The 25,609-nt window shown below is 37.9% G+C and overlaps 1 protein-coding gene across 16 annotated transcripts in view; it reads left to right on the top strand.

The window, feature by feature from the left end:
* The window catches only part of ZNF438 (zinc finger protein 438), a 50,154-nt gene extending 30,421 nt beyond the window's left edge, over positions 1 to 19,733 (top strand). For 7 of the 16 annotated variants that reach the window (XM_068172792.1, XM_068172783.1, XM_068172774.1 and 4 more), the window contains 4 exons: positions 123 to 179; positions 10,153 to 10,257; positions 14,841 to 16,683; positions 18,207 to 19,733. In XM_068172792.1, the coding sequence (XP_068028893.1) occupies positions 152 to 179; positions 10,153 to 10,257; positions 14,841 to 16,683; positions 18,207 to 18,819 (2,589 nt within the window). In that variant the 5' untranslated portion in view covers positions 123 to 151 and the 3' untranslated portion in view covers positions 18,820 to 19,733. The remainder of the gene's footprint in view (positions 1 to 122; positions 180 to 10,152; positions 10,258 to 14,840; positions 16,684 to 18,206) is intronic. The other 9 variants (XM_068172866.1, XM_068172847.1, XM_068172836.1 and 6 more) reach the window with 3 other exon arrangements.
* Positions 19,734 to 25,609: the final 5,876 nt, after the last annotated feature.

Genomic DNA, 25,609 nt, shown 5'->3' with positions numbered 1-25,609 from the left:
TATGGATATATTGGGATCCATTCTGAAATACAAGTCTGGAAACTATTGCCATTGTCCTGTTCATTTTTTTGTTAGTTTGTAAGAAATTATCAGAGCTTCTAAGTATCTGTATTTCTTTCTAGGAACATTGTCGTAACTGTTAAAGGGCATAATGCAGAATCCGTTAACAGTTTCTGCAGGTATAGTATGCTTTCTATACTTTATTTAGAAATTAGATGCTTGTGATTCAAAATGTGGAAGGAATATCATCATTATTAATCACTGTATTACTTGTGTCTAGTGTTCTGCTGTGGTATGATTTGAAAAAAAAAAGCCATTACTGCAGCATTTATCACTTTAAACAATTACAATAGCTAAAATTGTATTCTTCTTTAGGGCATTGCTAATTACTGTTAACACCTGTAGTTGAAACTTGAAGTGCATAAATTTGCTTCTTTGATTCAGCATTATTAAGTATTCAGGTTTTATTAAATTTTTAAAAATCTTCATATATTTGAAAATCCCTGCTATGTTTGATATCCATATTAAATGGGGTCAAATCAATCTGCAAATTATGCTACACAGCTAGCAGAAACAGCAATAAACATGAACTTAGATTTTTTTTTTAATGCCTTTTCTTCAGCATTCCCATCTTTTTTTTTTTTTTTTTAATTCTTTCTTCTCTGTGGTTTCTTCAAAAGTTGTCTTTCATTTGATTTAGTTTTCACTAGGGTTAATGTCTTGATTTTTTCCCTCTGTTATTAGTAAGGGTATCTGTGTGTTCTCAAGCCTCTAAATGTGTAGCTGTAACTTCAGTTTTCTTTCCCTTTTGATCTGTGTCTCAATGCTAATGTTTAAGTATGATTTTTAACAAGAATGTCATTTTTAATGATACTTAAATGTGAGTGAACATTTGATGGATATGACATCAGCTCTAATGGACCTTTCAGAGCCATTGCTAGTTGTCAGTTAAGTTTCCATTGTTAGTACTTATGTTAATTAGGAAGAGCACTATCTATTACTTTATTTGAAACCTTGAGCTTTTACTGTCATGTAAGTTTATACTTTACCTGTTTTGTGAAGACCGAGTATTTTTATGATGCTGTAATAATTCTGAGGAAGCTGTTCCAGAAGCATGTCATTGTGATTGATCTTAGTTGATGAGTTCTGTGTCTCTTGGGACTATTCTTTCAAGGAAGACAGTACTTCTGTTGGGTAAAGCTGCCCACCCCAGAGTGTGCTCTACATTCCCATGCTTTTGACTGAAATACTCAATTCTGATACTTAAAAGCATTAATTTAATTTTTCCTTTAAGTAACAGGAATTTTACCCCAGTTATAGTCTTACATTAAAGCAATTTCTGAATAGTAGCAGGAGAATATAGACTGTGAAGCTGTATGCAAACTTCAAATTGATTAAGCATTTGCTTTGGAATTTTTTTGAAGGCTTTTTCTTTTTTCCCCTAAATCAAAATCTATTCCAGTCAGTATCCAGTTACTGACTTCTATCTAGAGGGAATGGTAAACTTGGAAGTGAGCTTCCGTGTTAGAAGTCACAGAATAACAAAATAAGCTGAATTGGAAGGGACCCACAGGGATCATAGAGTCCAACTCCTGGCCCTGCACAGCAGCACCCCCAAGAGTCACGACATATACATGAGAGCATTGTTCAAACATTCTTGAATTCCATTGGCCTTGGTATTGTGACCACTGCCCTGGAGAGCCTGTCCCAGTGACCAACCACCCTCTGGCTGAAGAACCTGTTCCGGATATCCAGCCTAATCCTCCCCTGACACAACTTCAGGCCATTCCCTCATGTCCTGTCACTGGTCACCAGAGAAGAGATCGGTGCCTGTCCCTGCCCTTCCCCTCACAAGACTGCAGTGAGGTCTCCCCTGAGTCTCCTCTCCCCCAGGCTGAGCAGACCAAGTGATCTCAGCTGCTCCTCACAGGGCTTCCCCTCCAGCCCCTTCACCATCTTTGTGCCTCTCCTCTTTATGCCTTCTAACAGTTTTGTATCTTTCTTATATTGTGGCACCCAGAACTTCCCCCAGCACTCGAGGTGAGGCTGCCCCAGTGCAGAGCAGAGCGGGACAATCCCCTCCCTTGCCCGGCTGGCCATGCTGTGCCTGATGCCCCCCAGGACAGGGTTGGCCCTCCTGGCTGCCAGGGCACTGCTGGCTCAGGTTCAGCTTGCCATGGACCAGGACCCCCAGGTCCCTTTCCATGGCACTGCTCACCAGCCTCTCATTGCCCAGTCCCTACATCCAGGGTTGTCCTATCCCAGGGGCAAAATCCGGCACTTTGCCTTCATGTGGCTGGTGATTGCCCAGACCTCTGATTTGTCAAGATCTCTCTGCAGGGCCTCCCTAGATCATGACCAGGAGCTATATCAGTGTGAAATGATGATACTCTACAAATACATTAGTCTCCATATATTTTTTTACTATGATACTTTTTTGTCTTTATATCAAGTACTACTTGTTTCTTAAATATAGCACTTTGAAAACATGAAGGGTATTAGTAATTTGTGATGATTTATGTACAACTCTTATGTTGGTATATTTCTTACATATAAAACTTTTGGAAATAGATTATATTGGAAATAGAACCTATCCATCAGTTACATTCAATGTGGCATATTTGCCTTTGTTTCTGTACTTTGAGTGTGCTTGTTATTTTTCAGTTAAGTATGGAAGTAATGATTAGTGCAAGTTCTTTGAGTGACAGCTAAACACTTCACTGCTGCCATTTGTCATGTAATAGCAGGTGTTCTGTAATCTAATCCGTACTCCTTCAAGACATCTGTATTTTTCTCAGTTTTAAAATATTTTATAAGAAGAGTGGCTATCTTGTAAGTAGTAAGCAATTGTAACACCATGTTAAATTAGACACACTTTTCTGAACAATAAGTATCTAACTTGTCAAATTTTATTTCTTCCTCAGGATTATGAAATTATCATTTCATTCATATGACAACATATGACATGACAACAATCACTGAAGCACTATGTTTGACTATTCACACTCATGTTAAATATTCACCGTTAAGCAAGTGTTGGTATTTTTATAATGTTCCATCATGGCATAAAATACCACTGTGCCTTAGTGAACTGAAATACCATTGACATTGTTAGATTTTATGAAATATTTTTGTTAAATGACTCTAACATGAAAGAATTGTGTATCTTCGACAAATATTTTACAAAATATAAGGCTGTCCTGGTTTATTTGTCTAAGAGGTTTTGACTTTTTAAAATATACATTGGAAAAGGGTATCACACGCTAAGGTAATAGTTTTGTTCTTTGAGTATGTTTATCTTAACTTTTTTAGAATCATAAGTCAAGTGTGGTTCTGTACATTTTGTATCCATGTTAGTATGGTTGTTTGGTGCTGGGAGATCTCAAACTTCCATTAGCCTTGTAAATGTGTTTCTTAGCATCACCTCTCACTTTGCTGGAACCCCTGCTGCCTTTGTATCATTAACATAAATGCAGGTGCAAATAGCATTTATGTAGTTTGATAGAAAGCAGTTGGAGACGTTTCACTGTGGGACACGACACTTTCAGATTGTGTACATCTGTTCAAATAATGTATCCAAGCCAGTGACATGAATGCAAGGATAAAAACATCTGCCCCTGAGACCATTTGCCATACAGCAGATGCTTGCATCTTTATTTATGCAGATGGTTTGTGTGATGAGCGGAGCAATGATGAAAGTGAGAAAGTTTGACAAAGATGCCAGGGTATTTCTTGGGATAGGAAAATATGTTTGTAACAGTGCTTTGTTTTCACATGTCTACTTGAAAGAAGAACATCTAGTGTACATACTGGTGGTTCTAGTAACATGGACATGCCATTTTGGGCACTGACTAGATTAACACAAGATCAGTAAAGGATTTTTTTTTTTTAATCTCAGGCACAATAATTGTACTGCAGTTGTAGAAGATACTAGTAATTACTTTCAGACGGCAAGGCTCAACTGCTTAGCTTTAGGATGCTTTCAAGTTATACAAAACAATGAATTGACTGAAAAGTTTGCAGAGGCAGAATGTTTTGAAATACTAACTCCTCACAAAGTTGTTCGGAGGTTGGGTGGGGCTTTGTACCTGATTCTGCGGCTTGGGGGATTTTTCAGGACAAGCCGTATTTAGCATTGCAAAATTCTTAGGCAAATTATTAGGCCGGTGTGTTGTTTGAAGCTGGCAGTGGGGCAGTGGCCGTGAGCAGGGCTGGCAGCTGCGGAGCGGGGCTGCCGGGGCGGCGGGACGGGCACCGACTCCCTCTGCTGGCTCCGCTCCGGGCTCCTTTGTCCGCCGCGGCCGCGGCAGCGCGGGGCCGGGCTGCGGCTCTCGGCCGGCTAAGGGCGTCGCCTCTGGCCTGCATTCCTGGCGGCTGCGTTCCTGTTTCCATCCCCTCGTTTGCTGGCACCGCTGCCAGGCTTTGCTGATCCATTATCACCTGACAGCAGTGTATTCCACAGTTCCTTTGCAGCGCATCCAGCCCCTTCTCTTGAGAACCAGCTGCCTTTAAACAGCGTGGTGACTGGCATGGGCAATTTAGCAATGCCAATAAGCATTGCAAATAATTGTAATTATGCACTGGGGGAGGAAAACCAGTCAGATACTGTAATTTAAATTGTTTTCTGCTGCATCCCACTGCCAGTAAGGTCTAGCTGTGTTCACGTTCAGCAGCAAGTGATAATTTCATATGTTATGAAAACTAATGTTTGCCTAGCCAGGACCACAGTATTTCAGAAGATGTTTTAGTTTTCCTATGCTATGCCGATCCATGTCTATCTTTGAAAAAATATGCATACCTATTTGAAGCACTGTGGAGATCCTTTAATCTTTATTTTTATTTTAATCTTCAGCAGAATTAACTACAGGTAGCAATGTTTTGTGTATCTCAGCTAGAGCTGGAGAGTTTTTTTCTGAAGAAATCTGGCTCATGAAGAAAGAAAAGGGGGCACAATTATAGCAGACAAAAACCTTAGATAGGGATTTCCCATTCAAAACTTAGACCACTAAGGTAATTTTCAGTGAAACTACCAATTAAAAAAATCCCCCAGAAGATACTCTCCAGCTATCCTTGGAGTTTAACAATTTTTCTGGCCCTTTCTTTGGAGAGTGATAAATTTCTGTATAATTTATAACAGAAGACTCCAAATAGTCCAGGCCAAGACTGGCAGTCTGTTGATCCTGTGTTCATGAGGGAACATTTTTGAGGTTTGTACTGCAGAAGTCACCATGCAGATGTTTTTAATGCCTCAAGTACAGTATTGTTGCTGTATGGAGCTGAAGTGTCAAATTAATTGTTTTCTCTTGCATACAGTCTTTCTTTAGAAAAAGTGCACTGGTTCTCAGCAAAAAAATGTACTCTTTAGCAGGAATAAAACTTTTGCTTTTTTGTTGTGTTCTCTTTTGTCTGCACATCAATATTTAAAAAAATTAAATTTTGGGTGTAAGAGGCCTAATTCCCTTACTGAAGTGAGACATACATGTTTTCTGTCCCAAAGAGGGTTGAACTCTCATTAAGATGTAGGTATATTCTCTTTTTTGAAAGAAGAGCAAAAATCTAATCAGAAACTATTTTATGATTTTATTCATTAAATGGTTCTACTTGACCTTTTCATGCTGCGTAGTTTTTGAAGAATTTTGCCTTCATTTTTTAGCAGTCTTGGTAGTTACTGTTTCCTGTACTTAGGAGAAAATAAGTCCATTAATTACTACTTACATTAGGCATATTGAAATTTTATCCATGTTGATTTGATCTTGATAGACCCTTTAAAAATAACTTTACATTGACTTTACAGCGGATGAGTTAGTGTTTAGGTCCATATCTTTCCTGAAGCTCACTAAAAGAAATTTCCACTGGCAATTCTCTCAGGAATTTTGAAAAATCCAATTACAAGTGTTTATCCCCACTTTCTAAAGTACTTAATTTATATTTGCAATGCTGTTTGGGAGCTATGAATTACTAGTTTATGATCAATGCTTCCATCAAGTCCTTTAATTATTATCTGAACAATTAGTTCCCCCAAGTGGCTGCATCACTGCAGCCTTGCTTTGCAAATCTTCAGGGATGGTGTCCTCTATGGAATAGAATGACTGGGCAAAACCAACAAAGATAACCAGTGGACTTGCAGTGATAGCAAAATAATTTCCATTCTACTCAGTTGCATCCTGTCAGGTCACCAAAGTTTCTAGATAATGCCCACTTTGAGGCTGACATGGTTGGTTGCTGAAACTAGCAGAGGCATAAAGAAGCTGAAGTAGAGTCTTTGATGATGTATCTAACAGTGTCTCTCAAAAAGAAGCTCTGTGCTGAAATAGAAATGAAATTCAGTCACTTATGTGTGTGGTTGCAGAGGCCAGGCACCATTTTGAGCCCTTAGTTCTTCTACTGCCATAGTAAGAAAAGTTTCTTCACTGTGTAAGTGCAGTTTCTTCAGCTGTAAAGGTGGAAAAGGTAATTAGTAATTACAGATGCTTTATGTCTAGCTTTCTTTATGCCAGTTTTTTTTTTCTTGATATGAAAATATTTTGATCTGCTTAAGACCTATTAATTTTGTTGACCTTAATATGAAATGAGTAGCTTATCACTTGAAAGGCTGTGCCGTCCAAAAAATGGAAAGCTTTTAAAGTTCACAAACACTGCATGAGAAGTGCTAAAAAAGCATTTAGATCTGCTAATAAATGTATTTTAAATTCACTGCAAAAGTGTCTAATAATCTCTTATGTATATGTATTCTGACTCTTAGGAAGAACTTTGAGGACTTTCTTCCATTATACAGTAGCATAAAAAAGGCCTTTTATAATAGGAGGTTGTGTTAAGCCATGCATTGCCCACATTATATATAGGAAGCTGCTTTTGAATGGTGATTTACCTATAGTGATTACCTATAGTGATTTTTGAATAGTGTGGCTAATATGTTTCAGGTTGCAACTCAGAAAGGTTACCTCAAAGCTGTTGGCCACTTGTTATTCCCTACAGAAATAGTATTTCATACATATTTTAAAAGTTATTTATAGTGGGACAATACAGTGATCTATGAAATCTAAATCTATGAGAAATCAATAATTATATCTTAATTATTACTGTTGCTAATGCTGTTAATATAGTGACTGAATTTCTCACAATATGTTAACTTGTATTTAACAAGTCTGCTTTAGTATGGGCATTTTTTATGTTATACTTTTCTCTGGGACAGAGATACTGATGCCAAGATGCTGGTGAGAGTGATGGGCAGGTAAAAAATTTCTTCCTTGTATCTAGTCTGAATCTATTTTAGTTTAAAACCATTATGCTTTGTCCTGTTTCTGCAAGCACTGTAAAAAAGTGTCGTTGTCTTTTCTTTTCAGCCCCTTTCAGGTATTGTAAGGCCCCAATTAGGTCTTCTTGGAGCCTTCCCCAGACTAAATAACCCCATCTCTCTCTCAGCCTTTCCTCATACAAGAGGTGTTCCATCCTTCTCATCATTTTTGTGGCCCTACTCTGGACTTGCTCCAACAGATCCACGTCTTTCCTGTCCGAGGGCCGGAGAGCTGATGTAGTGCTCCAGTGGGTCTCACCAGATCAGAGCAGAGGGACAGAATCCCCTCTCTCCCCTGCTGCCCACGGTGCTCTGGATACAGTCCAGGACACTTTGGTTTCTGGGCTGCGAGTGCACATTTGCAGCTCACAGTCGGTTTTTCATCCACCAGTACCCCAAGTTCTTGGCAGAGCTGCTCTGAATCACTTTAGCCCTGCCTGTATTGACACCAGGGACTGTCCTGACCCATGTGCAGGAACTCGTGAGCTTCCCATGGGGCCACTTCTTGATCTTGTCCAGGTGCCTCAGGCATCCTATCTTCCAGGTGTGTCAGCTGCACCTTGCAGCTTGGTTTTGCCTGCAGACTTGCAGAGGGTGCACTTAATGCCATTGTCTGTGTCACTGATATGTAACACCACTGGTCCCAGTACAGACCCCACGTGTCACCCATCTCCATATGGGCATTGAGCTGTTCACCATGAGCATCCAGCCAATTCCTTGTCCATCTATCAACAGAGTCTATACCTCTCCAATTTAGAGAAAAGGGTTTTTCTGTGACCGTGTGAAAGGCTTCTCCTATGTACACTTTCAAACAACAGAGGAAAGCAATTCTGGAAGTTGAGAAAGTGGTGTAATATAGTTTTTTTTTCTTAAGTTGCATTAGATCTGTATAAACTTTGGCATATATCAATATATAGTTAATAGTGCAGAAAGGACATTTCAGGTAAAACCAAAAGACTGAATTAGAGAGAAAACTGGAGGACTTCTTAAATGCAAACTATATACCCATGATCTTGGATTACTATATGGCTTAGCTCTTCAAGGTGACAGTTTATGCTAAAAATAGTTTTAGCTTATTCCCACGCTGAAAAACGCCACTAGAAATTTTGATGTTGGAACATCCTCTTTAATGGAGTCCGATTAATGTAAAAAAAAAAAGCGTACCTTTGTTATTTCAATGTGCTCTTCTGCTAAAAAGAGTCTTTTGGAGGCTATTTATGGAATCCAGAATGCATCCCACTGCTCACAGAATTTCTTGAAATGCCCTATAATCCTAGTCCCTTAAAATAATAAACTTGCACAGTCTGTAAAGAGGACCTTTCTCAATTATAAAATGCTTAATGCACAACTATCAAATCACATTTATGCTCAAATCAGATTTAATTATATATAGCTTTAAAGATACAGCCTAAAGGTTCCAGAGTTTTAACAAATTTTTTCGTTCTTCCTGTGGAATACCAGAATAATTTTTCTAATTTTTTCTAATTTCTAATTTCTAATGTGTATTTGCACATTCTCTATCTTAGTGTTTGTGTGAATGATCTACGGAGATTTTCCAATCTTACTTTAAAATACTTTGTTATGTTGTTTATTTTTCTAAGCCAGTTTAAATTGCACAAAAGCACCTTATGTAACCATAGTTATAATACTCTCTAAAAAATCAAGTACTAAAAAGGTAAGAAATGTGAGATTCCTCTTTTGGCTTAAAAGCTTCTCCTTTCCACCTCATGTGTAATGTTGGTTACCTGTCTTAAGTCTGCATTTCATTCCCATATCCCTGACTCTTTGGCCTGGACACTTTTCAAGTCTCATTTCTAGTCTTGTCCTTTTTCTGCTTGCCCTGTATAGTCTCCTGTTTCTCTTCCACACTGTCAGCTCTGCAGTTCAGAGATAAGGAGAGGCCATTTCCTTTTTCCAGCTTGGGTGCTTGGACCTAAAGCCATCATTTAGGGAAAATCCAGCCCAGCTTGAAGCAGGAGCACATTCAATAGAATGTAATCATTGGAAAAGTTAGCTGCTTGAAGTATCTACTGAACACATACCCAGAGTCTACTGCTTTGCCTAATTTGGGTAGCTTTTCACAGATCAAAGAGACATTGCTGTGTCATATATGAAGGTCTTCACCTGATGCACAGCTGTCACTAGATTTTTTCTTCATTTATTTATTTTAATTTTTTTAATGCAGACATACTGAGAATGGCTGGTATTTTTTGTTGAAATTAATTTTAGAAGATTTTCTGATGCAAATACCCAGAACAGAACATTCCACCTAGGTAGTTATTATTAGCAAAGGTAGAAACAACTGCAAATTAATTGCTGTACAGAACTGGAAACTCATGGTTTGTAGGCTTTATTACTAATCTTACTTTGTACAGGTGTGTGGCAAAACTGGTTTTGAATAAAGAAGTCCAAATTCTGTTTTCTATAATATCTGCAGTTTATTTACATGGAATTATGGAAAGTGTAAATGAGCCTAGAATTTAGTCCCTGTGTTAAAACTACTCAATAAAGCTACTGAATCTTCATTTTTTGAAGCATTTTGTTTTGCTGCTGTTGAGTGTCTGCCATGACACTGAAGCTAAACCATCCCATCTGTTTGCCACATTAACCAGCTTTACTCAATTATTAAGCTATCACCTTGCATTTGGCATGTAATGTATTAGATTTTAAAGTGTATTTTGAGGAGAGAAAAATGGCAAAGAACAAAAAGCCATCATTTTCTTGATGCATTAACTGGAAGTTAATGTTTTATATTGCTGTTTTATATTGTCTTTTCCTGGGTTTTGTTGGTTTGGAGGGTTTGGTTGTTTTGGGTTTTTTTGTCCTGGGATCTATTTATAACTGAAGCACTTTTGCAGGTGGTGTTTTTTTGCATGCTAATCCTGCAGAGAAACATTGTGTCCAACAAAGTATGCTGGGTCAGCAAAAGCAAGAAACTTGTGCTGGAAAGACAGTATCCACAGGTATTTAGTGTGTACGGAGATTTGGCAAAATGAATGCTTAATTATCATTGGCAGAAAAAGATCTAATGTATGTTAGAGAGTTGTGCATTTTTTTTCTTTCCCACAGAAAAGATACTCTTTCTTTCAAAGTCAGCAAAAGACTCAACAGTATTAATATTCATTGAAAACTCATTAATCTTCATCTCTATTCTGTCTTTTTCTTCAAAACAAGATTATTCTTTTTTGGTGTTATTTTCTCTCATATGTCAATTCATACATAAATAAAATACATACTTGCCCAACTGAGGTGGGCCTACAAGGATTATTTAAAAAATGAACACTATTACTCAGTGGTTTCTGTGGTGGCTATTTGGTGGTTATTTTCAAAACAGACTAGATAGTACTGAAAATTAAATTTCTTCTGATACTTTCTACGGCATCTGAGTTCAGCTATGTTGTGTGCTTTACATAGGGAACAGACTAAAGGAAGTACAAAAATAAGGCAGACTAGGCTGAGGTAGACCAGACTTGGATGACTTGGGAAGGCAGGGGAACCATGAAGACGCAGCAACCCATGGAAACTCCTTTTCTTCCAGAGGACTCTTCCCAGCATGGATCTATCAGAGAATTTAATGCATAATTGATTTTTGTGTTGGTGTGTCACTGTCCACTTCTCCAAAATTTTAAGGTTATTTAGAAGGGATGAAAGCTTATAACATCCTGCAAGTATCTGAGGGATTTTGTACTTGCAGGTCCTGGCATGGTAACCGTTAATCTTTTAACAGAGACTGTTAAAGTAAATAGGTTGAATTACATTTGGTTGAGCCTTGTGTGTAATTATTTAAAAGTGTCTACCTGTTGCCCCAACTCCACACTCATCTGAAAGACTGAGGATACAGCAGTTAAAAATGAGCTTCACATCCTTCAGATATTAAATCTAATGTTTTCATTTATTTCCTTTGTAATTAATGAAAATTTTAAAGAAAGTATAAAAATTGTTGCCTTCCAGTGAAGGATTTGCAGATGAAGGATTTGCAGATTTAATTGTAGAAAGAACATTTTCTAAAATGAAGGGCCATCCTCACAAATGCCATTACAGAGCCTCCCTGAACTGAAACTTCCCCATCTTAGGTGAAAGACTTCATGGGATTGCATAGGCACAAAGGCTTTTTCTCAGGTCACAGATGACAAGTCAAAATGAGTCCTTTGAATCAGAGACAGAAATAATTTGGAAGAGATGGAATGCCCCTGAGAGATGCATATGAGGTTTCCAAGCTGCTTTTGTACAAGCCAGCCAGCCAGAGCATATTCAATGTGGTGAAGACATGAATTACTATAGCTCTTGCTGTGTGCAAAGGAAGTTGTGGAAACTTTTCACCAGCTATAAATGGAAAACAGAATTTTAGTCACTGATAATACTTGCATGCTCTGAGTGGGGTCAGTAAAACCTCCAGCCTGTGAATTGACTGACTGCTTTCTCCTGATCCAAGATGCTAAGTAGTCTTCCACCAGTTCTTCCAGTTAGCTTTCCCAGTCTGCAGGCAATATGTTAACAGAGCCTGGAGCATCTTCAGGCAGCTAGTCTGCTTCCTTCTCTATATTTAGGCACTGGCTAAGCAGCTTAACTACAGTAGCTGTGTTGGAGGGGAGGGAAATGCAGAGCTGAGTATTCCTTTGCTTACCAGAAGCACTGCAATGAATATTTGTGCACTAAAATGTCTAATGTAAACTTGTGAAAAAGGAAGGGGACAAAAAAAATAATATCGGTAATGAAGGTTGGTACCAAACATAGCTTGCCTGGAGAACTTAGGATAAAATTACACTAATTGGAAAGAGTGTTTGTATAAAAATCCCTTCTCAAACACTTACATCAATTCTTAGTAGTGTGTTACCTGTGTAAGAAGGGTATTGATCTAAACAGACCTTGTTTAAAAGAGCATCTTGTGTTTGATATTGATGAAGCTCTTGGCTTTTAGAGCAACACTCTCCTGTGGAGTGGTGAGAAAATATGTGGAGATACTTCATAGAGAAGTGATTTTACTGCTTAATTTTGCATTAGGCAAGTCAATGCATTTGAGAAATATATGATTCTTTTTAAAGCTAATGCAATACATTATTTCTACAAGTATTTCCTCCTAACTTCGAATTGCAGCTTTTATGGCTGCCATTTGTGCAGGTGACATGTCCACCACACAAAGTGAAAGCAAAACTTCCACTTTTTCCTGTTACCATTGGTTGAAGAGTGGATGCCTTGTAACTTGGAGTAGCAGGGGTAGTAGTCTGCTGAAATGCTGGCATTCCTAAAAGTTTTATGCAAATCAATGAATGAAATTTTGAAATAAAAATGGATAGGAACAATAGAAATTAGAGAGAATGGAAACAGCTTCATGTTGAATATTGTGGCAAGCTGAATAGCTGCTGATTTGGGAAAGGTCTTTATTGTCAGTGTATGACAAGCATAATCTGGAGAAATAAGAACTGATTCTGTCCCCTAAAAGGAAAGTACTCTTATTCTGTCTTCTGCTGTATTTAAGCCATATGGTTTGACTTGTAGCTACCATTGAAGTTCAGGGCTAGTTTGGTTAGTGATTACAATACTTTACATAATTTTATTCTTCTTCTCAGAAGTACTTAAATTGCGTACTCAAAAGCAACAGGAAGATACCTTGTGGGAAACAAATAATCATCTGACTAACAGAAATCTTAGTAGCTGAAAATGAAAAGATTTCTATATATTTAGTAACTAGATTAAAAAAAATTAAAATTGAGAGGAAAAAGTGCTGTACGGAAACAATTTTAAACATATCATGCTTCTGCTTTTTCCAGGTTACACAAGCCTGGATTTATCCCTGTGTGCAGGGATCTCTATTTATGTAGGACTTCCAAGTGTACAGTAGCCCAGTCTGCACAGAATGTCTAGAAATTCAGAACATCTCTACAGACATTGAGCAGAAAGAGAGTTACGGTGGTGCCCAGTAGTTTAACTTAACTGGAGTATAAAGAAAGTGCATATTGGACTTGGGGTTTGATGCAGTAGATGGCAATAAAAGGATCAAAGGCTTATGCCCTGCATAGTTATTGCTCTATAAATCTGATGATCAAAGAGTTTTGAAAAGCATCAGATCTACTAAATACGAACTGCATAGTTTATATGTGATTGCTCAGTGAATCCAGCATGTCCTGAAGGCAGTGGCTTTACTGTACATGTGCACACCATGAATATGCATTTATATCTGTCCAGGAGTTCTGGTCATGAAACATGATAGGTCTGTAGCTTGCAGTGCTTGTTGCAAAGTGTGTGACGTCTGAGAAGAACATCCAGGATTAAGATAAATTTACTGGAATTTCCAGTGTTGGTACTAATTCACGGGTACAGTTTTAAGTCCAGAATCACCTATAAATGTGTTTGTAATACAAGTCTTTAAGATGGCAAGGAATGGAAACTTTCCTATGGAATTATTATACTACAATATTTCAAGGTTGTAGCATTTATTTTCATGTATTCAATTCAAATGTGATCCCACTCTCAAATGATTTTTGCTTATGTCCAAATTGCCTTTCTGCCTGGAATTTTTGTAGCTGAATTTTCAGTGGTTGCAATTTCCATTTTTCCAGGAAACCTATTCCAGATTTTGAGAACTGGAAGCGTCAATAATTGAATTTGAGAGTGGGTAATGAGACTGATAGATGAAATGGTAGTGGTACAATTAACTATGTATCAACTCCTTTTCTGTGGAGTCTGAAAGATCAGCAGATGTCTTTGCTGCCTAATGCATATTATGTCATGAATTTTATAATTTTCCTTTTGTTTGTTTAAATTATCCTCATATTCTTTACTAAAAACAGCTGCGACTTTTATGAACACAAATAGAAACAGGAAGAAATTGTTATATAACCTTGATAAATTGCATCTTTCAAGAAAGTGTTTAAATAATTTACTGCAGTAGTTCTGTTGTGTATTAGTGGCACCTGAGTAATTTTTGTGATTGGGTGTTTAACAGTAGTTAATATTCACATATTTTTTCCAAGTCCTCTTTATTTTTATTATACATTATTTGCATGTTTTGCAGCAGTAATTTTTCTAAGACATTATCAGGCAAACTTTGGTCTGTATCTAATAAAACCCACAAATTCTAAATAGTAGAGAATGTCTGAAAGATATTCTGTATCATTCTGTTTGAGACACATGATCAGAGCTGGTGCTCAGAGAAGTTCTGTGTCATGGATCTTAAATCCTGTCCCTGTTTTTCCAGCAGAATATTGCCAGCATGCTCTCGCAGCTTTTCCAGAGCTGAAGAGGCTTATGGGTGTATTTGTTCTGAAATGTCATGTAGTTTCTAACCTAGAATGAAACATCCAATCAAGATTTGACTAAGAGAAGTTTTTTTTTTGCAAATATGTGTTCAAGCATGTTGCTTCGAACAATGCTTTTGTCTATGAAACTTCTGCAATTCTAGATTTAATTTGGTGGTCATTTAAATGCCTAAATATTTTTTATAAACTTGTGTGTAATAGTATCCTTTTTAAGCAGTTTTATTTTTGAGAGAGTAATTTTTAAAAAATACTGTGTATCATATTACATCTGTGTTATGTTATTCTTACAGATAAACAGAAATCCCCTTCGGATATAATACAAAGTTTTCAGAAGAAAAGTCAGTTTAGGACCATTGCTCCAAAAATGGTACCAAAAATTTTAACATCTGGAGTGGTTTCTTGCCTTCAGTCATCTTTGCCTGAGCCAATGACACCAATTTCAGCTTCAGGTTCTAAGCCCCTGGTGGTGCCAGCTCACAACTATGCTGTCATGCAGGTGGCTGCTCACAAGGGCACGTTTTCCCTGTTGGCTGTGCCATGTGTTGCGCCTGCGCTAACACAGCAAGTTCAGCAGTCAGCTGTGGCTCCCTCTGAAAACCTAAAGCTGCCCATCCCCAGGTACCAATCTGTAAGAAATAAGTTGCTGAGTGACAAAAAACCAGCACAAATCTCTGGTTTGAGTGCACGTGACAAGATTCCTACCAAAGCACTGATCTCATCACAGACTTCCCCCATGACTGCTCTACCTGAAGACTGTCCTGAAACTCATTCTAGTTCAGATTCAGCTGAGCAGGGGATGATAGCAGACTGTGAATCAGCTGAAATTGGAGTTGCCCCATTAGTAAATAAAAGCAGTTGTGTAGAATCTAGATCTCTTTTAATGAAGAAAACTGAAATTGCTAGCAATATTATTTCTGGACCATCTGTAGTTGAAGACTCTCTATCCAAACCAGCAAGTACAACTAATCCCATGAAACTTAATATACACTCTGTGAAGACAGCATCGGAAACCACAAGAGAGTTACTCCTGACATCTGAGAAACTAAAGGAAAAACCCACAAATTCTGCAAATCCTGTTGCTGTCTTGTCACCAGCAGTTTTTGGCAGTACAGTTCAGATGACTCCATCAGCACCAAAAGGAAAACTCCCTATTTTGCCTTATTCCAGAATGAAAACTTCAGTGTTCTGTAAATCTAAGCAGAATATTAATGTTATGGACATACCTGGTTATTCACTAAAATCTGAATGTGAAAAGATACCATCTTTGATGAAAACCAAAGCCTTTGATAAGCAATTAGGTGTATCATTTACACAAGTCCCCAAACAATCCATTCAAGAAAATACCTTCTCTCCATCCAGCAAAGTGGATGATGTCGACAGTCTTAAAAAATTGAGCAGCGCAACCTCTAAAAGAAGAGGCAGGAAAAAAAGAACCCCGGAAGATTTATTGGCTTTTCAGGCCAAGCGAAGGAAATGCATCATTAATAAGTTTAGAGAAGGAAGAGAGAGGGCAAAGGTTGATATTCAGACACCTGAAGACAATAAAGCAGAAGCAGTAAAAAAATACCGCAGTATCAGACCAAAACCAGTGGTAGTTGTGCAGGCGTTCGCACCGCTGACTCCTGCAGCAATTGTAGAGACGCCGTCTTGTGAGCAAGACTTCTTTTTAAATGGTTCACTCACCAATAAATGCTTAAGTTCCAAGCACAGTGATGCTACATCAGCTAAACCGAGCGATCTAAGTAGAGATATGTGTTCAGGCACCCCTAAGCCGCTGCACAGATGTCATGTTTGTAACCATACGTTCCAGTTCAAGCACCATCTCCAGGACCACATGAACACGCACACGAGCAGGCGGCCCTACAGCTGCAGGATCTGCAGGAAGGCATATATCCATTCTGGGAGCCTGAGCACCCATATGAAGCTTCATCACAATGAAGGCAAATCCAAAAAGCTGGTGTGCTGTGAATTCTGTGCTAAAGTTTTTGGCCATGCGAAAGTGTACTTTGGCCACCTCAGAGAAGTCCACAGGGTTGTTATCAGCACAGAGCCCTACGCTAGCGAGCCACAGGTGCAAGATACTTTAAAGAAGAGAGACAGGAATATAAAAGAGGCAGAAGAAGCTGCAGAGAGGTGAGAGTTTTCAGTAATTAAATGCTAATGAAAACTGGATTTCAAGTTGTCAGTGGAAATTAATAAACCTCACCACTTTGAAAATTATTGCTTTTTTCCACCAAGTGAGATTCCTAGTAGTTTAAATATTCCATTTGAATCTAGTCAATCCATTAGACCAACCAGTATATTTTAGCTGATTTATTGACTATAAATCATTATTGACACTTGAATATCCAAAATAATTTTGCATATATTTTAGTAACACCCAATATATTGCCGTATTTGGATCAGTTGGTTTCTTGTAGCTAGTACTCTTTCTTTTGTCCCACCCACTTTGGGGTTTTCCCTAGAAGATAAGGGAACCAATTGCAGTAAGCAAAAAACAATTCATATTTCATTATTAGCTTGTCATTTGTTTTCCCTGTTAAACATCATTATCCCACTTCCTTTTAGGGGGTGCTGTGAGCTACTCTGTCCTGAGTTTACTGCTGCTTTTGCAATCACTCAACCAAGTAGAAAAGTTAACATGCACTGTTTTAAGATGGATAGAACATACTTTTACCTCTGTATTATGCTTTTGAGGTGAAATCTCTTGATACAGTATAAACGTTGCCTTTTTTGTTTGCCTTTTTTTTGAGAGCACTCGGGGCTTCAGTGTAGCTCCTCACTGCAGTTCCATTCACCTTGTTTTACTTTTCATAGCTGCACTCTCTGGAGCATCAGTCAGAAACTTTTATGGTCTTGAGACTAACAAACACCAGTACTTTTAGTAGCTGTCATACAGTGAATCATTCAGTTTATCTGTTCTGTTGGGTAATCTGTCTAATATGTATAAATGCACAGTGTTTTGAGGTCCTTCTTGTAGATGTTATGAGAAGATGTCTGAGGAGATGTTGTTTGATTGTGTTAACCAGGGACTGCCCGTGTATCCTTTATACTACAGAGCTGTCCTAAATCAGGGAGAGGGGCTGTCCAATTGCCAATTAGGTATTTAAACTTTTCTAAACCATGTTACTGACTTACAGAAAAAAAAAGCAAGAAACTGTGAAATTTCATTGTTTCCATCTTGGAAAGGGAGGTGGTTTTGCCTTAAGTTGACCTAGATCACTCACTGTTAACAAGTAGGTTTCTGTTACTTGTACATTACAGGTAATAGTAATTTTCACTTTTCTAGCACAGCACTAGAAGTATTTGGATTGACCTCCCTGAATCATGAACTTTAACAAAAGTTATCAGCCTTTTATTAAAGGCTGGTGTTGTTAAAAGGTTATTTCTACCAAAACTAATTTTGGAGGCAATTCTTAAACTCAGAAGTGTCATTTGGTTTCAGTTTTTCCCTAATCAGCCTTACTATTATTTATTAATTTCTTTTTTTTTTTTCCTTTTCCAAATGAATTAGATGCTGTAGAAACAATGCCTGTTTTTAATTAAAAGTGTTTCTTGACTGTCATCTCTTCTTGGAACTTGTAAGGACAGAAATTGCCATCCCTCTTCTCTGCCTGGCTAATACTTAAATAGTGTGTATTTCCTTTTTTTAACAGGGGAAATAAGTGCAGTTTTGAGGACCTGTTCCATAACCCGGGAGGAGTGAAATTACAGGTCAAATGTGGTCGTTGCCAGTTTATTGCAGAGTCTTTTGGTGAAATGAAGTTTCACTTACTGTGCTGTCATGGAGAAGAGATTCAGGGAAGAGTGAAGGAAGGGGTTTTGCAAGGAAGCAGAGGAACAAAGGGGAAGCTGGTCAAACATACAACCCACGTGTGGAAACAGCACAATGAGAGAAGACATTTAGCAAAGTGCAGTGCCCGTCAGGAGGAGCTGTATAATGTTCCAAAACCAAAGAGACAGATGTACTTCCACCATCAAAATAATGTCAATATTGTACCTAAAAGTGAACCAACCCAGTCAGGAATTAGCGAAGCCTCTAAGGAGATGCAAAATGTGGGGTTTGGCACACCAAGGAAAAAAATAGAATTTTGGTCTAAAGCAAGCTATAACTGCATTTTATGCAAACAGTTATTTGGAAGAAAAGAGGATCTTTGTAATCATTGGCAGAGTCATCATAATTGTGAAGACCCTTCCACTTTATGGACAATTTTTACTTTGGTATCAAAACAAGGAGTTATTGAACTTTCTGATAATGGTGAATATTGAAGCTTAACTCTACAATGCTATGAAAAACCTTAACTACCTTACAAATTGTTCTTTCACTGTCTTGCTAAACTAACTCAACAGGTGTATCACTTAAAAGGTTAGTTAGGTTTGTTGGGGATTATTTTAAAGCCATATTAACCTTTATTTTGGTGACTAGAAAATGTGTTTATACTGTATCATTCCACATGAGTACATGGAAGGTGATTATGAATTCTTGTACTTCAAATTCATGCTTAAGGAACTTTATAACAGCAAATAACTCAATACTAATGATTAACCTCAATGAAATATACTGGTGAGTTAAATTATACTGTACACACAGAAATAAATCAATTTATTTGAAGTAATCTCAGTCTTAAATGAAATTACAGACCTGACTGGAAGTCAGGTCTGACTATGCTCCCAGATTTTGCATTTTTCCATGCAGTTCTCTCAATCATGTAAATGTGCAGACATGCAGCCGGCACTCAGGAGCTTTGTAGTCTATAATTTTAAGAACTTCTAATTCTTGTTTTCCTGATTTCAATGTCTTCAAACATGCTCATTGCTTGCAGGTGTTTTTGGTGTTCAGTTCTGTCCTGGTAACAGCAAAGATATTTGTATTTTAGAAGTAAAAACTTCACATGTATTTATATGCCTGTAGCTTTTTGGGTTAAAGATGAGTTGCTACCCATTAAGATGGAGCCCAGCACATCTCCAAATGGGCAGCTCCTGTCAGGCTGTAAGAGGTTGGAGTTCTGGAGCTTGGTTTTGATGAAAAGGTCATTGAAACCATTGAATCCAATTTGAAATTGATATTTAAACTGCTTAAAGCCTTATGTTCCTCTGAATTAGTTTGGGAGCAATAATGGAGGCAAGTCTAAGAAATCACCACATCACTTTCCAGCAGAAGTCAGAGCATGCCAGAGGGCAAGCTGAAAAATACACCAGTACTGTCCCTACAGTACTACTCTATTCATTCCTTCTTGTGGTCAGCTGTAATTGAGGGATTGCAACGATAAAAGAGTCATTCCTAAAATGGCCTGGGTTGCCTCTCACTGTTTTGCAAAAATTATGGTAATGGAAACATGAGCAGAGGTCTGAAAGTGTTGAGCTTTCTGAGTGGGATTTCACAAGCTGTTGCAATATTTTGTGTATGTGTTTTGTTTATAAACAGTAAAGGCAGTTTTGATGACCTAATAGTTTTGAATGCAATTTCTTGTTGTATGATGCTTTGCCCTGAAGTGGAATGTAAGGTAGGAATCGAGAATAACAAAATACAAAAAGAAAATGCCTACAGAACTGTATTTTCCCATGGATCTTCAAAACTTTCTTCCTACTATCTGTTGCTATAAATTCAGATTTGTGGCTGTTTCTTTGCTTTCATATATTGGGGTTTTTATGCTGAATTACCTTAAAAGTAGTACTTGTTCTTGTTCTTGACACATTCATCTTTTAATGTTATGATATATTACACATTATTTATAATATTCCAATATATTCATATTTATTTTCACTGGCATATTTGGACAGGAACAGCTATTTTTAAAGTCAGTGTTTCTTATCAGACTGAGGCTGTATTTAACTTAGTAGAGTGTGTTGCATTTAGCAGCATTTTTTGCCCCTGTAACTTAATCCTTTAACTTTAAAAATCAAACAGCAAGGTGTTTTCCATGAAACAGAAATGTGAGAACAATCCCTCCTTCCCATAGTTACACTGTGTCAAAGGGAAGTTCATTCCCAGCATAAAGCATGCATTTTATGAGTTGTGAAAAACCATTTAAAAGTTTTGATCATGATCTTTTTTTAGAATGAACATTAAATCACCCATCCCAAGGTATAGTTTAAAATGAGCTGACATAAATTCAGTACTGAGACAGAGTCCCTTCTGTTTAGGAACAGCATCAGAGTGGCCATTTAAAATTATTTTCAAAAGATACTTGTTAAAAACAGTGGTGCATCAGAGCCAGTGATATCGATGATTTGTTTGGGGGTGGTCATCAGGCAAGAGGTGCACTTTCCCTGGAGGGGGGAGCTGCAGTGGTGATGGGAGGAAGGGGCTGGAATGAGGGAGTCAGTTGCATTTTCTTCAGTAGAAATTTTCATGTGCAGTCGTCTCATATTTTTGTACTTCTCTCCCTTTCTCCAGGCCAAATGGGTAAAGGGATCTCAGCTTTCAGCGGTTTAAAACCTGAAAACATGTTTTAAAGCATGGTTCTAAGCCACTTCTCAGTGTCCTCATTAATGTTTAAGATTAGAAGTCTTTTTTTTATGAGCCTGAAAGCATTCTTACGTTTCAGGCTATTAAAATTATGGTAGATTATGAAAGGTTGGGATTTTTTGAAAATAGCTTTGCATTAAATACAGATGTGTCCCTTGTTTAAAATGTGTTTGTTTGGCATTTGTGTTCATTTTGATAAGATTTGGAGGTCCAAAGTGAGCCTTATATACTGCAACATTTAGTAGTGTGTGTTTGCTGTCCAGCAGAAGGGTTGTTATAAATACAGTTTGCTGTTTACCATGAAGTTGGACGAGTTAACATCTGGTTTTGCAGAAAAATTATGTTTTGAAATTGTTAAACTGAATGTCATTGTTTTTGTAGCTGTAGTTTTGTTCCCCTCTGATTTTTCATTAAGTCTCTCTTTCAGCTTTACTGTTCAGCTTTAAAGATGTTCCTCACATGAAGAGTTGTTCCTTCATCATCACACCATAAATAACCAAAGCTGGAGGAGTTCCATCACTTTTCTGGCTTGCAGAGTATTGTCCTTCTCCAGCTGCAGAACTGGAGTTTCCTATGTCTAACTTGACATAGTTGCTGGCAGTAAATGTTTTGCTTCATCTATTTATTAGAATTCAGCTTGCTGCTTTTTAGCTCAATCGGAGTTTCTGTTATACATCGTTAGATACTTATTTTATCTACTATTCACTGAGCTCTTCAAAGAGTATGTCATAAGAAGGATGAACAGGTATCTAAAGGAGCAGATTTCTGCCCATTTCGTGCAGATGATGATGATGTTTGAGGATCACCAGCTTTTCTAGGCTCAGCTGTGTAGTACATTGTATTTTTACAACACACCCACTTACACTTGCACCTATTTTGGAATGTAATGTACACTTCAAATTCAACTGTCAGTTGCTGTTATCAAACCTGTGCAATGCAGGTCTGGGGTGGTTATGCATAAAGATTAAAATGCTATTAACTGTAGTAGGTTTACTTGTCAAATTCATATAGCTCTGAAAAACTAAAATCTCTGCGTGCTGAGTATGACACAGAAAAAATCTGGTCTCATGAAGAAAAGTCTAATGGCTTAAAGGTTGTCTTCATTTCAGTGTGCACTTTTATAGCTAATCTGTCACATTGCAGGATTTTCTCCACTTTGTATTAAATTGCCATAATTTTTCTTGGTGAAGAGTACTGAAGAAGACCTGAGTCTGCAAGCAAGTTTCAGTGAAAAATGTGTCTCCTTTTTTCTAAACAAGCAGACATGTTCCATGGACTCAAAAAGTCTTGGTGGCATTATATATATATATATATATATATATATATATATATATATATATATACACATATCTATATGCACAGCGTGGGGAAACATGCAAGGTTTGGGGTTCAGTGTATGACTCCATGAGGCTGACCATTCTGCAGTTCTCAAGTTCTCAGAAACTAGAAATTTCAGTGTAAAAATAACTTGGTTTTCAGACTTGGGTGAATTTGTAATACCTTATTGACAAACCTTCAAGAAATCCTGAAAAATGGCAATAACATACTTCTCTATTTGTGCTTTGTTAGCAGTTTTTTGGACGTGGTACTACCAGAGGTGGTGTAAAATATGATACTGTCGAGTACCATATTTGTGCTGATGCTGTCGAGTACAAAGGAAGCTTTTTCCCTTTTATTTATTTTTTTTTAAATTTTATTGAAAGCATTAGAAATGATGGGATGAATTATGATTTTTGCTGCTGACAAACCCAAAAACATCATTCTGAAGTTACTTTGCAGAAACCTCCCTTTTTAATCTAGAATTAACAGATGAAGCCAGAAAAAGTAAGTTCTATAGGAAAGAGATGCGTGAGCAAAGTGTTCCATATGAGAATTGCTCTGCACACTTACTACACATCAGTGTAGATGATATTTATAGATGACAGATCTTCTACTGATGGGTACAAACAGTTTGTTCGTATCTATAGTTACTTAGCTTGGCCAAGGGAGATAACAATTAAAAAATGTCCATGCCTTCTCTTTGACTAGAATTTTTCTGCTAAATATTTCTGCTGTTACGCCAGTCCAGACTGTGGTCCAAGCCATGAAGATACTCAAGCACTTTTTAGGGAGCTTAGAGCAGATTTCAGTGGAGGAAAGGGAAGGAAATGTGTGAGGGAAGGAGTCATGATGGAGGTTGGCACAATGTTTTGAATATAAGTTCAAGCTTCTGTATGACTGGCTTTGGTGGAAGTGTCCTGGAGCCTTAAACTTCTCCATTCCACCCCCTTTGTTACGTCATTCCCAACTCTGCTTCCATGTGAGGTACCTCAGTCTGGAGCACCCTCAGCTTCCTTAGGCATGAGCTTTTCCAAATGGCATAGATTCCTTTGCCAATGTCCTCTTCTTTTGGTGTCTCAGGTACCTGCTGGTAGTTAGGTGAGCCACGTGCTGGCTGCTGAGACCAGCTGCTGCCAGATGTGCAGTGTGGTCATTCAGCTTTCTGAGGAAAACATCTTTTAGCTTTAGTCCATAAAAATGAAATCAAAAGCTGCATCTGTGCTTAAAAAAGTAGGAAAATGGTTCACTGAGTTTCCTGCAGATGCAACACTGATAAGAAGTCGGGTAAAAAAAGTGCAGTGTTGGTATAAGAAAAAGCAGCTGCTGAATGTGATTTGGGGCTTTCATGTGTCATTGTAAAAGACTAGAATGTCATGTTAGAATTTAATAATGGAATCAGAGAAGTTCCATGAAAGTGTCTCACACAGATACCATGACATAAAGCAGCAGTTCAGAGACTGACAGATCTTGCCTTGCCTCGCCCTGCCCCTCTTTTTTTGCCATCCAAAGGTCTGGGACTGAGTAGCTCTGAACACTCCTTTGCAGAATGTTTCAGGAAAACAGGTTGCAGGGGATGCTGGGCCAGCCTCCTGCCCAAAGCAGGGCTTAGCACCAGCCCAGGAGCAGAGCAGTGGTTTTTGCTGTTTGGAAGCCACTTGTGTTGCAGTTCCCACTGCTCCATTGCCAGTGTGAGGGTCATGAGTGTAAACAAGGCTCCAGTGTGTCAGCTGACATTTCAAGCACTGTCACAAGCAAATTTTTTACTTTTTTAAAATGTGACATTTGAGACAAAAAAATCCCCACAACCCCAAATAAAGTTCTAGTTTCAGCTGGCAGTCCTTCAGTAGTGTGAACTTCTCTCAGCACAACCCTCTGGCTTTGTTGCTTCAGACCGTGGCCAAGCCTCTTGTCTGTCCATATGAAGCAGCTCACACTCCTTTGACTCTGCTTTTTCTGGGACTACAGGCTTCCTACTTTTCACATGCAGTGAATAGACCACTTTTTTTTTTTTTTTTTTTTTTTTTTTTTTTTTTTTTTGCTACAGTTGATTTAAGATAAAAATAAAGCATTTTATTTCCTGAATGCCCAGTAATTTTGTGTAGGTTCAGGTTTAATATGGCTTTTGAACATCACCTGATCAAGGAGAGCCATATACCTTCCTATTGCTAGGAGCAGTAAGTGACACAGTGAGGAAGGAAAGAAATAAATGACAATACCTTTGAAGTAATGCAGTTGCTTGCCTTTCACGGGAAGTTTAATTTCTTCATGTTTTTAGTTAAAAGCTTCTAATAATTTTAACTGCAGCAAATAACACTCCTATACTTTGCTATTCAAATAAATCCTTTTTCAGCTCCAAGTCCTTGGAGTTTGAATCCTGTCCAGCCATATTCTGCTATCTGCCAATTCCTTGCTAAGTGCAGACCTGACACACTTGCCAATAAATCCACCTCTGTGCCATTTAAAGTCATCTGCTCTCTTTTCTCTGGAGCTAATCAAAGTTTGCAAGAAGACATTTTTAAGGGGAACCAGATCTAGAATTAAACTGATTTAAATTGCAAGGTAATTAAAAGAAATTGCAGTGAACTATAAAATAGAGAAATGGTACAGACTGTTTGAAAGCTTACTTATTTTTAATCTCTTTTATGAATATTTGGAGACAAAGTTTTCTAGGGCAGAATTTAGGGGGTTCATGCTGTTTTACGTGCTACTCTCCTAATTCACTTCTTAGACTCCCAGGCCCAGTACAGCAGAGCCCAGCCCTGCTTCGTAAGTTGATTGCAGCCTGTTAAACTGAAAGCACCATTTTATTTTTACCTTGTGAGACAGCTGGGCTGATAAATGGATGGGATACAGCACTCCAGGAGACAACTGCACTGTCTGCACAGGTTAATAGCCTCATGTCTTTCAAGAGCAGTGTTTCCAGTGTCTTTATACAGGTATGCACACACAATCACACACAAAATTATAAAAGGATTAAGTCTCTGGAACACTTCTAATTTGTGTGTTAATGTCACACTGGACAGTACATTCTAATTATTTTTATTAAAATGCAGCGACTGTTATTATTGTATTGCTAATATATGTATGGCTGATCTGAACCCTGAAATACACAGAGGTCACACAAGTTCTTCAAGGAAATTGGATTAATTGTTGCATTGTTGGAATCTCTTTTTAAAAAATGTGCCACTCCTGCTGGGTAACACCACTTGAAAGGCTGAAATGATGTTTCTGAGAATGATTTACTGGTCCAGCAGAAAAGACTGGTGCTAA

The sequence above is a fragment of the Anomalospiza imberbis genome, chromosome 1, assembly GCF_031753505.1.
Source record: "Anomalospiza imberbis isolate Cuckoo-Finch-1a 21T00152 chromosome 1, ASM3175350v1, whole genome shotgun sequence".
Lineage (NCBI taxonomy): Eukaryota > Metazoa > Chordata > Aves > Passeriformes > Viduidae > Anomalospiza > Anomalospiza imberbis.
This window is presented reverse-complemented; position numbering and strand designations above follow the sequence as displayed.